Below are 15295 nucleotides of genomic sequence, written 5' to 3'. Positions count from 1 at the left end.
ACAGGCGAGTCGTGCCAGCATGGCCGTGACTCCAGAATGGCGCTTGGCTTTGCGAATCGTGCCAGAGTTACTGGTTGACTGTGAGCCCGTTCCCTCGTGTACAACATGTGAGTGATAATACCCATCCCCCCACGTAAAATTCTTAGGCAAATTCGTGGTTTAAGTGCTACTTCCTCCTTCCTAAGTTACTAGACGGAGGAGGGTGAGACCGGTCAGCTGGTGCCCAGACGCCCGCCCCACAGGTCCCAGGATGAGCTTGTGGGCCTGTGTCCGGCGGGGGACCGGGGACCTGCTTCTCTGCAGAGTCTGTCCCTTCTGTGCCACCAGAAACCTGTTCCCCAGGATGTCTATGTGAGACATTACAGCAGGAAATATCCCCCCAAGGGGGCTTTCTCATTCACAACCTCCCTCTCTGACCTCTCGCTTTGGAAACTGACCACAGGACCCATACCTTGCAGAGTCCCCTTCGTGGCACGCTGAATTTACCAAAGAAGAGTTGGCCCAGAAGCTCAGCTCCACCACGAAAAGCGCAGACCACTTGAATGGCCTGCTGCGGGACTCAGAGGCCACCAACGCCATGCTCATGGAACAGATTAAGGTGAGGCGGGAGGCTGCCTGGTCTCCAGACTCCGCGCACAGCCCGTGGCACATGCGTCTGTTGTGACTCCTTGTGACGTTATGTTCCTGACATTGCAAAGTGTTGACTGCAATTATATCTGTTATATAAAAACTAATTCCTACTTTTTCCAGGAAACCATAGTAGATTTAGAAACTGGACAGATGCTCACAAGTCCTACATGTGCTTAAATAAAACTGGGACGGATGTGGGTCCCTCCTGGGTTGTAAAGGTGAATGGTGGAGCCTTCTGATTGACGGCGGGGTGGAGGGGAGGCTTTCCTGCTGAACATGGACACCGGAAACCTGTAGGACAAGGCGGTTGAGGATGACGTGGGTGTTTGCATCGCGACTTGCTAATACTGTGGTCCTGCTGTTTTTTGACCAGTTACCCCGAGGCAGGCCCTGCCTTCCCATGTTTTTTCGTGGTCAGGCCTCACCGTGGCTGAGCGAGAACAGCTGAGGCTGATGGCGGGGGAACGTTCAGACCCCAGTCTGCTCTGCCCTGGACCGCACTTCCCCCAAGAGATCACCCTGCTGCTGCGCAGGGCCAGGGGCTGTCCCTACCAAATTCTTTTCTTAATGCTCAGTCATTCAGCTATTTTCAGTAAACTGCATACACCAGGACGTTCTACCTCTAAATACTAAGGTATGCATCTCTGTAAGCTACATAAAACACCACCTTCCCACGTGGTCACGGTGTTACCACAACTGACAAACCACTACCTAGCTCAGAGCCTGAATGTTCAAACTGACATTCTCACGTGATTTCTTGGACCTCGTCACTGTTTTAGACGACCCTGGGTTTTAAGACAGAGGTGGCCAACTTTCTCGGATGAACCTGAAACGGTGAAATGTGACAATATGTTCCTGCTTCAACCTGGAAATCTTCCTCAGAGGCTCCACACCCTGCGCCTTTGTCATGTCATCTGTGCCGTGTCCAGTAGTTTCCAGGCTGCCGTCCGTTCCTGAGTTTGCACTAGGTTACGTGCTGTTCGCCTGTCCTGTCAGTCATCTGCCCGCCTGGGCTCCAGGCGCCGGGCAGGGTGGGGGTCGGCCCCCTCCCCATGTGCACGGGCTTCCCTGGGGGCCTCGCCTGCCCTGGCACCGTGTGCTCTGGTCTGAGTCACCTGCTCCCCGTCTTCAGGGGTTTCTCGATATTTCTCATCTGCTTTTCTTTCCTGGCCTAGCAGCTCCTTTAGCGCCGTGCTTTAGGGCATTTCGGGGGAAGAGAAGGAGAATGTGTGTGTTTGGCCTGCCACGTTTGGCCGTTTCTCCCTCCTTTCTCATCTCCAGCTCCTGAAGAGTGAGATCAGGCGGCTGGAGAGGAACCAGGAGCGCGAGAAGTCGGCGGTGAGCCTGGAGTACCTGAAGAATGTCCTGCTGCGCTTCCTGCTCCTGCAGCCCGGCAGCGAGAGGGCGCGGCTGCTGCCCGTGGTGGGCACCATGCTGCAGCTCAGCCCCGAGGAGAAGGCCCAGCTGGCCGCCGCGGCCCGAGGTGGGTGCGGGAGGGCCCGGGGCGGCCGTGCCTCGGGGCTGTCCCTCTCAGGCTGTGCTCACCTTCGTGAGTTCCTTCGTACTTGTAACTGGGACCGGGTGGGAAAAGCTGGGTTTTTAACATTTTAGGGCAACCGCAGTGCTTTTATATCAAGTTTAACACACAGCAGAACACAGGGCAGTGTCCAGTTTGATCCTCCAGTTCTTTGGAAATTGGATTTGTAATCCTGGCGTTGAACTCTGTCCAAGAATGTGGTTTCTTCTTGTCTCCTAGTTTTCTAATGTGTGTCTGCTTGTTCTCACCCGAAGCTCCATGAGGAGTCCAGCCGCACGGTTGTTGGCTGGTCCAGGCGTACCCCGCACGCGGGCCCCTCCAGCGTGTGCAGCTTTAAAGATGCTCTGTATTTGGAGCTCAGGTTTTCATGTGAGATGGGTTTAGTGCTGTGATTTCATAAGTGCCTTTGAAATGACTCATATACAGCTGCTGTAGTTTCTGGTTTCAGACGGCTGCTGAAGGGTCGATCGTGGTCTCCTTGTTTCAGTTCTTACACACTTAGTGTTACCATTTCCCAGCACACAGAGAATGCTGGAGGGCCCTTCGTGGCTGTCACCCACCTTTGACAACTCAGCTCTCGCTCAGTCGTCCTTTGGCCAGGGCAGAGCAGAGCCCCACACGGGGTAGATTCCCCAGTGAGTCTGGACTCCTCTGCCCCTGCACCTGCTCCTGTTCAGTGTCCTGCATTGTCACAAAGCTCTCTTTATGTCCCCCAGATAGGACTCACGGTGCCTTTGGTTGATGTCCCTTAAGCTTTGTCTTGTTTTTGTTATTTCCAGCAATTCCATGTTCCTTCTGTAGCATGTCATTCATTAGCTGAAGAAGCTGGTCGTTGGTCCTGTGGAAGTTCTGGTCTGGACTTGACACTTCGGGGCAGCTTTTAACACTGTCCCAGTGTTGCCTGTAAATTAGCAGTTAGTCTCTGGTCAGATCCAGGTGCCGTTGGTGGGGAGGGACAAAAACGCCCTCCAGGATTTATTTGTGTCGATCATAAAAAAAGATAAAAAGAGAAACTGGAACACTCAGTACAAAATGATACAACCACCTTGGGGACTTTCGGCATTTTTTGAAGTCAAACATATCTTCAGAAAAATCACTTACATGCAGAATCTGAAAAAAAGACACAAGTGTACTTACAAAACAGAAACAGACTCATAGACATAAAACAAACTTAGGGTTACGGGGGCAGGTAAGCAGTGGGGAGGGATAAATTGGGAGTTTGAGGTTTGCAGATACTAACTAATATCTATAAAATAGATAAACAACAGGCTTATACTGTACAGCACAGGGAACTATAGTCATATCTTATAATGACCTATAATGAAAAAGAATATGGAAAGAAATATATGTATGTACACATGACTGAAATACTGTGCTGTGCACCAAAAATTGATACAACATTGTAAACCAACTGTACTTCAACTGAATAGAATAAAATGAAATACTTTAAAAAATAACGTATCTTCACTGACCACAACAGTCCCTTGCTGAGCTTTTATCCAAGAGAAATGAAAACTCAAAACCTGTTTATACATAATAGTTTTCACTTCCTGATCCCCTCTCCCACACCCCAGCTTTACCTTGATTACTAAAAACAAGAAACAACTGGGACCCCCTTTGCTGGTAAATGCATGAACTGGTCCAGCCACACGGTGGGTTCCTTGCAGCGAGCAGCGCACAGCAGCATGGGTGACTGGGTGCCCTGGGGTCCTGTTTATGTGACTTGTGGAAAAGGCAAAATGTAGGGCAGATCAGTGGTTGGGGGGGCGGGGGGGTGGAAACGCTCCTCCCCAGCCGGAGGGTTGGGGTAGGAGGCTGCGCCTTGAAAGGACTGACTTTACCATAAATAGCTTCTTCCTGAAGGAACCTAGTTTCCAGATGGTTAAAAATCAGTTGTTGTTTCCAGTCTCTTTGGTTTAATTTTGAAGTTTACCATAAATCTATTGATTTTAAATTTTAAGTTAAGTTATATGAAGACCTCTGATTTAAAGGAGTGTAAGAAGGTCCCCTGTTGTCGGAAATACTTAGCTGTGTGGGGACTTGACTTGGGGTTGTCTAACGGGGAAAGACAGTAAGTGCTGACAGTCTGAGGACAGAGGGCTGTGTAGGGTGGAAGGGGAGAGACTAATCCTGTATTTTGCCCCCAGGTGAGGAGGAAAGCACCTCCCGCGCCTCCGGCTGGGCCTCCTACCTGCACAGCTGGTCTGGACTTCGGTAACTGATGAGGAGGCATCGCTTATTAACCAAATAGAACCCATTTGGCAAAAGGTCATGTGTGCTGCTCTTCTGTTGTCCCAGAGCATGTGCGCGTGACTCACATCTGCACAGACTTGTACATACACGAAGGTGGTAAAGGGGGCAGCCGCGGCCTGTCACCCTATGCCCACTGCGGCCACGGACCCTGAGGAGCCCCAGACGACTTGCCCCCAGAACCTCAGGCCCGCCCATCGGGCAGTGCTGTGAATTCTAAAGTGAAGCCCAATTTTGGTCCTGTACCAACTGGAATTTAGACTGTTAACACAATGTTATGAGAGCATTTATGGCAAGGTCGGGCTTGCAGATAGATTGTTATTAGTGATCAATTGTTAAAGAAAATCTGTGAATCAGAACGCGAAGGAAAGCGCTTTCTTGACAGACGACACATTTATGAAGGGAATGCAAGGTGCACACGTTGCAATGAATTGCGAGACAGCTAAAATGCAGTTCTTCTGGTGATTACTGTAAGGCGAGCTGTTCTTTCGTTCTCTACAGCGTGTCATCTCGGAACCTGTTCTTGGTCAGGAGCCCCGGCAGTGCCGGGCATGTGTGGACGGGGCCACCGGGGTGCTGGTGGTTCCCGGGGGGCAGGTGTCCCCAGGCTCTTGGCCTTCAGCGACTTCTGAGCCAGGGGTCTGCTCTGAGAATTCTCCTGGCTCCACAGACGGCAGCGCCCCAGGCCGCGGCTGGGCCCTCAGCATCGTGTCTGCATGTGGATGTGGTGCCACCGCGTTTCTGCAGGTAAATCTCTCTGAGGCTCGGCGCCGGCCCCTTAGCCTCTGGGGAGACGCTTTCACGGTTCTTGGGAACAGCTCCAGGTGGTGGTGTTACTTACCTTTGATGCCTCTGAATATTTTATTGACCAGATCAAAAATGTGTTCCTAAATGGTAAATGTGAGAATTCTATTTTTAATATTTATTTGTTAAAAATCACCTCACAGTATGCTCTGTGAAGTTCTCTCAAGCCTTCCAATTTCTACTCTGATTTTCAGTCTCAGCTGGTGAACTGACTTTGTACTTCGGTTACTCAGAACATTGATCTCCAATTTACCTGAAATTTGCTGCTGACACGTTGAGTTTGCTCTTTAAAAAATATCTCATAGACCTGTCTTTCTTCCTGTTTTAGAAGAACTGACCTAACTAGTGAATGTATTAATGAAAATGCATCTATTTCCAAGCTGAATTTAAGAGTTTAGTTTTTTCACTTTATACCAAACTGTGAACATGAGTATGCTTGTAGCGTACGATGCAACTGTTGTCATATTTAAACACATTTCACTTTCTCTGTAAGTCTAGGCCGCTTTGAATCCTATATCAACTTGTTTTGAAATATAGTCTCTACCTATGGATGCAATAATCGAAATGCCTTTTTGCATGATAAAAAAAATTGTTACTTTAATTACAGAAGGGATATCCTTTCATGGCTTCAGCAATGAGAGGAAATGTAATGATTATTTTAATATTTCTATTAAATATGTTTACCTGTATATTCTTATGCCTACTTGCTTTCTGTTAGACACTGTCCCCTTGGGGTTTTAAATTAGTTTATGATGTGGAATTGCAGACCCCTTCGCTCCTGTCTGTACGCAGTCGGGGCCTGCGGCACCAGGTGCCTGGGAGAGCAGGGGGCCTACTAGGTCTGTGATTGCAGCCCGCAGTGCCTGCTGCGGCTGACACCCCCATCTGCCCGAAACCCGGGCCCCCACTTTGTGTGGGCACCTCCCAGGTTGCGGTGGCCTCTGTGCCGAGGGCTCTCGTGTGCGGCGAGCTCTGTTTGTGCTCCAGACGGTGTGAGATGAACGACTTTCCTTTAAACACACTGTGGCAGAAGCGAACCACTTACTAGCAGAGCTAAGTCTCGCTAAAGACGCGCACTGCCCGTGTGCTTAAACCCCACGTTAGTTGATGATGAAAATACGTCGTGCTGAGAATGTGAAAGTTCCCATAAAGACACAGCCCTGGTGTCCGGTGAGCGGCAGAACACCAGCCGGGTCACCCGTGAGACTAAACCGGAATGTGGGCGTGGCATCGGCCCAAGACGATTTGGTGTCTGAAAACCAGCAGCGGCTTCAAAATAAGCCCGGGGGACAGCCTGATACAACTTTGCAGGTGACTTTGGGCTGATTCTCATCCACGGGTGTTAAAAAGCACTTGGTTATTTAGGTGTTGATTATATATCGAAGGAAACTTTTTTTTAACCTGCATTCAAAATGTGATTACATGGGAAAAAGAATCAAGTCCTGACATTCAAGTTGCTACTTTAAAAAAAGAAAATAGATTCATGTGAGTAAAACACGGACAATGGCGAGGAAACCTGACTGCAGCTTCCGTAATGCAGGTGACCCCCTGGTTCCCCTGGAGGAGGGGCTCCCTTTGAACCCAGAGTCTGCCTGGCATTTGGGATGGCAGAGTGCTGTCTCCTCCACCCTTCCTGTTCCCGGGGACGTCTGCCTCAACCCCGAGCGCTCAGCAGGGCAGGGGGCCCAGCCGTGAGCAGCTGAACCAGAGGCAGAGCCCCGGCCCAGTCAGTCAGCGTTTCCCTGCACCTCGACGTGCAGAGGCGGGAGCTCCAGACGCCTCGCCAGGAGGAGCCCACCAGCAGGGCAGAGGGGGCCAAGCTGCCCTGCAGAGAGCTCCTGGCCGGCAGATAATATACGGAGTGAGCTCTTGATAGTAAAGTTTCAATAGCAAAAAAAGGAAAAAAGATGTGAGCAAAAAGAAGCAGACTATTAATAAGGGACAAATTCTTATCTAGGGAGCTCAGAATTTAATAGTCTCTGAAAACAAAATAGAAAATTTCCAAGAAGCGCTACAAGAAACCTTTGCACAAGGAAAGACGAGGTCAGAGTAAAGGGCCCCGCAGAGGCCCTGCAGGGACAGCTCCGACTCAGCGAGAGACTCGGGATCCTCTGACTTTCCGTGGGGCAAAAATAGCGCATATTCTGGAGACACTGTCCTTGGAATTCTGAATTGCGCTCTTCTCCTAGGTGGGCAGGCGTGTGCCACGTAAACACCCTGTGATTCTGAGACGAGGGGTTGGGGGAAGGCACAGCCGTCAGAGGGCGAGCGACACGGTGCTGAGGATGCGGCAGCGTCACCATCAGAGGGTGAGGAGGACTGTTCCCAGGGCCTCTCAGGAAGCCACACGAGACAGTCACACTGACTATAAAGTGGGCTGGGTGTCAGGTGACTCTGCCCCACGGCAGGCTGGTGCAGGTGTCCTGAGAACGTGTGAGCTTAGGCTGAGCTGCGATGTGGGGGGCGTTAGGGGAACCGAACGCAGTTTCCACTCGCCGTCAGTTGTTGGAGCAGAACCCTATGGTATGCAGAGGAAGAGCTGTCTGAATGAAACAGGAATATCGATGTATATTTTTAGAACAAAAAGAGGGTCCTGAGAAGTTTCCAAAGGGAAAAGGCAAGTTGCAGACGCAGAACGGGATGGGGAAAGCAGGTCAGACCTCCCCATAGCACCACCGCACCCCGGCAGGCCCCGGCAGGCCCTGGGAGGCACCTTCAGAGTCCTCCAACCTGGAATTCTCTAACAACCTTTTGATGATGGCCGTTCTGACAGGTGGGAGAGATGGTGTCTCATTGTGGTATTGGTTTGCATTTCCCTGATATTGGTGGTGGTGAACAGCTTTCATGTTCCTGGGGGCCATCAGCTCTTCCTCTTTTGGAAAAATGTCTCTTCAGTTCTTCTGCCCATATTTTAAATGGGTGGGTTGTTTGCTTGCTTGCTTTTTAATTGAAGTACAGGTGGTTTTTTAAAAATTAATTTTTCAGGGTCTGTTGAGATGGTCATGAGGTTTTTGTCTTTTATTCTATTAACATGGTATATATTATTACACTGATTGGTTTTTGATGTTAAGCTAACCTTGCATTCCTAGGAACAAGAGTTGTTATTTGAAGCTTAATGGTGAAGGCTAGAGTGTACATAATACTATTCTCACTACTTCAATGTGTCTGAAATTTTATGTAATAAAAAGTTACTAAAAATTAAAGAACAAAATTTTGTTAGAGAATTAGCGAAATGTCCATAGGAGACTAGGAAAGCGGGGGGGAAAAGTTAATGTTAACATTAGGAAAGACACGAGGTGGATGACAAGGGAGATGTGGCCATAGCGCACTCCTGGCCCACTGGGCAGCATATAAAGTCAAACACTGCCTGTGCAATATTAGGGTGTTCTGTTGGGAGAATGGGTATAGGTGGGGTGAGGAGGCATGTGAACCCTGAATTTTCACCTAATGTAAAATTAAATCAATTAAAAAGATCAAAAATGGATTTAACAAATCTATGCATATATTATGTAGAAATATGAAAGTAAATACCAGATGAAAAAGGTAAAAGACTTCAAAGTAGTTGCCTCTGAAGGGCCTAGTGTCAGAAAAGTGGAGCAAGGGATTACCATTTTTCTATTAAAATCCTTTAAAATAAATAAATGATGCACTTACATAATAAACAGGAATCCCAAGGTACCAGGGAGACTGCCCTAACGCAGTCGTTATGGGCTGAATTGTGTCCCCCCACCCAGACTACTGTGTTGAAGCCCTAACCCCCAGTGGACTGTACTCGGAGTTGAGGCCCAAAGGAGGTAAAGTTCTATGAAGCCATAGGGGTGAGGCCCTAGCTCAACAGAGTTAGTGTCCGTATGGGAAGAGGAGGAGACACCAGAGCTCCCTCTCTGCACTCAGGCCCCAAGGAAGGACCACATGGGGACATAGAGGGCACTGCGGCTGTCAACAGCGCACAAGGAGGATCCCCACTGGGAACCTAGTTGGCCAGAACCTTGGCCTTGGATTTACAGCCACCAGACTTGTGAGAAAGTAAGTGACGGCTGTTTGTGGCCCTGGTCTTCGGTGTGTTGTCACAGCAGCCTGGGCTGATTAATACACACGCCAGTACCGTCCAAACGTGAACGTTGCGCACTTAGGGTCTGTAGTTCCTGTCCTGTTTTTGTCGTGTTTACTGAGTCTGCTGACCTTGGGTGATAAACACTGATACCTGGCAGCAGTGGGAAACGTCAATGTTTGGTGGGTTGTTAGGACTCATTTCTCACGATAGTCAATTCACGGATTTGTGTGAGTATTTCTCCTCCTATTTCACTGTGTGAGACTGTAGTGGTTAGGGTTCTCCAGAGATGCAGAGCTAAGAGGGCCCAAGCTGGAGAATCTGAAAAGTCAGGGGTAAGTTCCAGTCCAGATGCAGGCGACGAAAGCCGCAGCTGGGGGACAGTCAGGTGGAGCCAGAGCCCGCTCACCCTGCTGTTTACTCTGTTCCAACCAATGGGACGAGGCCCCCTGCCCCCGGGGGGCGCCCACTTTTTTCAGCCCGCCAGTCCCAGGGTTCATGCCACCCAGAAGCTCCCTCACAGACGCACCCAGAATAATGTGTAACCAGGTACACGGACCCTGCATCTCAGTCAAGTTGGCATAAAATTCACCACCACAGGCACGACATGTGAAAGTATTCTTGTGAACTTAACAGCTTTCATCAAGAAACCCAATTAGCTTCTAACCCTATATTCATAGGCCAGTCGGGGTAAACAGAAGCAAGACACTGAACGTTGCCACAGCTTGATTTTCTCCTTCCCAGCCTGCCTCACTGACCGTACCGAGTGTGGTTAGTCCATAGCATTCCACGTGACAAATAAATCCTTAATTAGCCCACTTAATCCATGTTTTCCTGACTCGTGTTAATTTCATTGGTGTCTGTTCCATGTAACTACATTAATAAAAATACAGTTTAGGAAAATGATAAACTACTACCTTTGACTACAGTTCAAGGTAGTAAATTCTATAAGCAAACCAGTGTTCTATGCAAAAGTTTCATGACTTCAGCAGCTGACTTCACTCGCCTGATACGGCAGATGTAGGTGGTAGACAGGAGCTCAGCGATTGGAGACGAAGTGCCAGCCTCCCGGAGTTTCCGCTTCCTAACAAGCCACGTGACTGGGCAGGGTATCCTTGCTGTGCCTCCATGTCCACATCTACCCAGTGGTGTAGGGACGCTGTAAGCTGTCCAGCCCATCACCTATTCCACATCCTTCTCTCTTGCTCCTCCTCGTCTGGATGTTGAAAATCAGATACTTATAGTTAAGAATGGCCAAATAACTCACGTCTGGCCATCTGGCCAATGAGGAATATAAGGAAGTGTGCTTGAAAGCACCTGAAAAAGCTTATGCTTTTTAAGAAAATGAAACAAGAACTTCCTGGCACCACTTTTCTTCCTTCTTCCTGCCTTGAAAGCTGATGTGTTGCCTGGGGCTGTGGCAACCATCTTGTGACCATGCGGCAACAGTTACGGTAAGAATGGTAGCTATGAAAACAGGATTTGTGTTCATTCTTTCTAATGAACTATCCCTGATCGATCTCAGATTTCTTATTATATGAAAGCAGTGGGTTCTTATTTGTATACTTACTGTTACATTGCAACTAACTCATTCCTAATTTTCAAATAAAAATAATAACCTCATAAGATTAAATGAAATGATGCAGGTAAGACTCAGCACAGGATCTGGGACAGGACACATACAATAAGCATTAGGTGTTTTGATTTTCCACTTCAAATATGTAATTACAAACTAGTGTCTGCACACTCTTGTTGCTGTCACTACCAGGAAGACTAACGGTCAAGTTATCCAGTGAGATAATTGTGGCTATAAATGTCCGAGGGACGTACTGAATTCTAAATGGAAAATTATTTTTTAAACTAGTATCAATGACATTTGGATCATTCCTGTTACTGCTTTCCTAATTAGCAAAAGAAGTTTAAAATGTGGTTTATCCAGAATATTGCAATTTCTGCCAGTTGGGTTTCTTGTATTTTTTGGTAACTTACAAGAAAACAGGTGTTTGGTTTTTGGTTTGTTTTGCGATCAGCCTTGCTGAGTGTTACGCTCACTGCTTCTTAGCTGGTGGTTGCTGGCTGGATGCAGTGTGCACTGTCCTTGTGGGGTCTCTCGAGAACTGGCCATCCCTCCTTTTCTTACCCCAGTGGGTGACCAGAAGGCCGCAGTCCCGTGAGAAGCCCCATGTTTCAGCTTCAGGCTTTACTGTCATTACCTTCCCCGAGGAGACGGCACTGTTCCTGAAGCCTGGCCTGCCTGACTTCGCGCTGTCGATGTTATTCCGTGATGTGTTTTTCCAGTTGCTTTGTCTAAGCGTAGGTGGAAAGCTCCCTCACTGCGCAGCTGTGCTGGGGACGTCAGCCCAGTGGAGTAAAGATCCAAGACAGTTAGAAGAAGCCATAGACTATCTTTTGGTGAAAGGGGTTCTTTTAACTGCTTATAAAATTAAGACAATTTAGCGGGCTGAGGGTAGCGCTCAGTGCTAGAGACTGTGCTTAGCGTGTGTGAGGCCTAGGCATGATTAGGAATTCCCTACATTTTGTGGAATCAAATGATCTTATTGTAAAAGCTGAAACTCATTTTAAGCACTGGATGTTGTCCAGTGTTTAATTTGTATGATTCATTCTGAGTTTCTGTCTGAGATCACTCTCTGGCCTTGTGCGTTTCTCCTGGGACCCATAAAACATGCAGCTAACTTAAATTTCATGACTGCACTTTCTGCTTCCTTTCCTGGAAAAGGAGAAATCGTTCAGATCAGCTTTCAAACTGCCTTAGAGACCACGACTTTGAAACATTTTAAAAGGAACTCCTTTTTTTTTTTTCTAGAACTGCTCTGTCTAATACAGTAGCCACTATTCACATGTGGTTATTGAAAGACGGAAGTGTGGTGATTCCAAGCTGAGAAACACTGTAAATAAAAGACACCAGATTTCAAAGACAGATGAACAAAATAATGTAACATATCTCATTAAAAATTTTTATAGTCTTCCAGTGACTGTGAAGCAGGGGGTGGAGGGGAGGACTCTGACCGGGCCGAGGACATCACTGTCCCGGGAGCCTGTGATCTCACTGTCCTCGCAGCCCTCTGACCTTCCCCCACAGCTCCATGGTAGAATGGTTTCTCCAAAACAAGTTTTATAGTGATTATATGCTGAAATTTTAAAATTGTGAACATTTGGTTTAATTAAAATATATTCTTAAAATTAATTTTACCCACTTCCATTTCCTTTTTATGATGCTGCTACAGGAAAAGTTTTAAATTACTTGTAGGGCTCACATTTGTGGCTTGTATTACATTTCTGTTACCCAGTGTTCTTCCAAAGAGCCATTCCATTAGGTCCTAAAATTCACTCCAAATGCCTCCAGGAGAAGGTGCCAAGTAAACAAGAGAGGCACGTCAAAGGAATGGCACAGCCTTAAGTATTTATATTAGACAAGATAGAAGGCTCACCATTAAGGAGTCAAGTGTCTCTACTGTGAAATCTGAAAAGACCAGCAGAATCAGTAGAAAACAAATAAGAGCACAGAGTAATGAAGCACAAAACAAAGAGAAAAATAACTGGATTCTTTGAGAAAACTAATAAAATAGACAAAACTCTGGCAAGACTGACTAAAAGAAATAGATGATAAAATTAATTATTTCATCAATAAATGGGACATATAAGAGATAAAGTAGAATTTTAAAAGATGAGAAGAATATAAACAACCATGTGCTAGTAATTTTGAAACTTTGGAGGTGAAATAAACCAATTTCTTTAAAATTTAAAATTTAAGTATACTCTGTACACTGTGTATCTACAATGATTGTGTAGAATTTAAAAGCTTGAATAATCCTATTACTACTGAAGAAATTGAAATGGTGTTTAAATCTTCCCAGCAAGAAAACGCAAAGTCCAAGTGGATTTGCAGGCATATTCTACCAAGCTTTCAAGTATCAACTCTCCCAATTTTATACAGATTTATTCAGACAACAGAGAAAAAAGGAACTATCCTCCAAGCTAATCTCTAAGGCCAGCGAAAACCCTGGTACCTCAGAGGGATATAATGAGAAAGGAACATTGCAAGCCGTGTCATGGTGAGTAGAGCTGCAAAAAGGCTAAACAAAAATGGATTCACAAGTCGAATCCAACTGTGTACAAAAAAGAATATATCATCACACTCACGTCCCCATCGTCGGCGGGACCAGCCCCCCGCAGCTGTGCTCCAGCAGGATGCTGTAAGGCACCATCGGATGCAGGGAAGTCAGGCTGGGTTCTTCAGGACGCACTGACCCCAGGTGGGTGATACCCCCGAGAGCTGGTTCATGTGCAGCGCAAAGGAGTGAAGTTGGAGGAATATTTGTAAAAGCTGGGCCTCCTCGCCTCTTCCTGTCTGGCGCAATGTCCCCGGGTCTGGCCCTCTTTCTTACCGACAGGCAGTGGGGACTTATCAAGAGGGAGGAGGCGTGAGCCTTAGAACCTTCCTGCAGGCACTGGCCGTGGTGTCAGGGTGTGAGCTGGAGGCAAGCCAGGAGTCCACCTAGGGGGTGCAGGGGTGGGGACGTGGACGCGGAACCTCGGCAGCAGCACAGGAGACAGTAAAACAGGCTGGAATAGGAAGGTTGCTTCCAGGTGGACAGAGAGCCAGAGACAGGAGACCCACAGCCTAACACCTGCTGTAGCGCAGAGCATGCACACGTACACAGCCACAGCACCGCTCTTCTGACGACACGAACAAAGGCGAGGATTTTAACCAAAACTATGAAAATCTTCTCTATGGTGGGGTATGGTGGGTGGGGAGGGAGGGGATGAGAGTGGGTAAGTGTCAAAGGAAAAACATGGGAAAGAAATGAAAAGAAAATTTAAGCTGAACGATACAAGTGGAAAGGAAGCGAGAAGGGCCTTGCGCTAATTGTCAACAAGTCAGAATGATTAGAACTCTTTCCACCGATGGTTAAACCCAGTTAGGACTCTGTATTTTCCTGTGTGCTTTCTTGCTTGCAAATCTGACCTTTCATTCCCCTTCCTCGGTGGTTCCATGTGTGTTCCCCAGACAGCAGCCCCAGGGCTACCAAGGAGCCCCACCCAGATCCACGGGGTCAGATCTGCAGGCGTGCGGCCCAGCTCAGAGGGTTTCAACACACACTTGGTGGGCCAGGTGCACACTCCGGTTTGAGAACCACTGGTCCCTGAGACTTAGCAATGAGGACCCATCAGAGACCAGAGAGCCAAGGTCAGACTGGAGACTTGCACACACACACAATTAGTGCTGAAGATGCAGAAGAGTTATCTAAATAAGCCACTAACTAATCCAATGTTTCTTGTGAATACAGCCTCCAAAACATTTCCAGTAATATGCCCTGTGTGTGCAAGTGTGTACACACGCACATAGAAAAAACAAAGTTGCAAAACACCAAATTTCACTTTTAAAAGCTGGGTAATGAGAGTCAGAAGGAAAATGAAGGAGGCAGTCTTGGAGACATCTGTGTTTTCATCCTGAGAGGCTCCAGGGAAAGATGAGCAATAAGAAATACAGCTGAGCATTCCAGACCAATAGACAGTACTCTTCCAAGTCCTTGTGACCGACGTCGTCAACCCCGGAAGCGGGCTCACCCAGACAGCACGTCCACAGACGGGGTAACTAACCCCGGTGGAACGCACTGCTGCTCTGCACCCACCAATTAGCAACTGAGATGGAGCCAATTTTGAACCAAATATCCTGAAATGACAGCAAGACAAATAGATCATAAACTCCAGCCTGCTGAAAGCAAGCTACTGTGAGAAGAGAGCTGCTTTATAAAACATAAGCATCACAACAATTAAACAGGGCAATTGTACAAACACTTATCATTTACTGCACCTTTAAAATGGGGATTATTTGGAATATATCTGCAAAAAAACTGAACTCTGTGCAAAAAAGGGAGAAGTGAAAGTTATTGGGAGATGAGAGATCAAGACAAGTCTAAATATTTTGGTTTTATTTCTTTAAAAACTCATACATATTCTTTTCTGGAAAACACAGAAATGCAGAAAAACAGCACACAGGT

General features: G+C 47.3%; 1 protein-coding gene across 1 annotated transcript in view; it reads left to right on the top strand.

Annotated features, from left to right (window-relative positions):
* GCC2 (GRIP and coiled-coil domain containing 2) overlaps positions 1 to 5910 on the top strand; it is a 37741-nt gene extending 31831 nt beyond the window's left edge. The window contains exons 21-23 of the mRNA XM_072951218.1: positions 459 to 598; positions 1912 to 2113; positions 4315 to 5910. Coding sequence (XP_072807319.1) covers positions 459 to 598; positions 1912 to 2113; positions 4315 to 4385 — 413 coding nt within the window. The 3' untranslated portion in view covers positions 4386 to 5910. The remainder of the gene's footprint in view (positions 1 to 458; positions 599 to 1911; positions 2114 to 4314) is intronic.
* Positions 5911 to 15295: the final 9385 nt, after the last annotated feature.

The sequence above is a fragment of the Vicugna pacos genome, chromosome 28 (genome assembly GCF_048564905.1).
Source record: "Vicugna pacos chromosome 28, VicPac4, whole genome shotgun sequence".
Taxonomy (NCBI): Eukaryota; Metazoa; Chordata; class Mammalia; order Artiodactyla; family Camelidae; genus Vicugna; species Vicugna pacos.
This window is presented reverse-complemented; position numbering and strand designations above follow the sequence as displayed.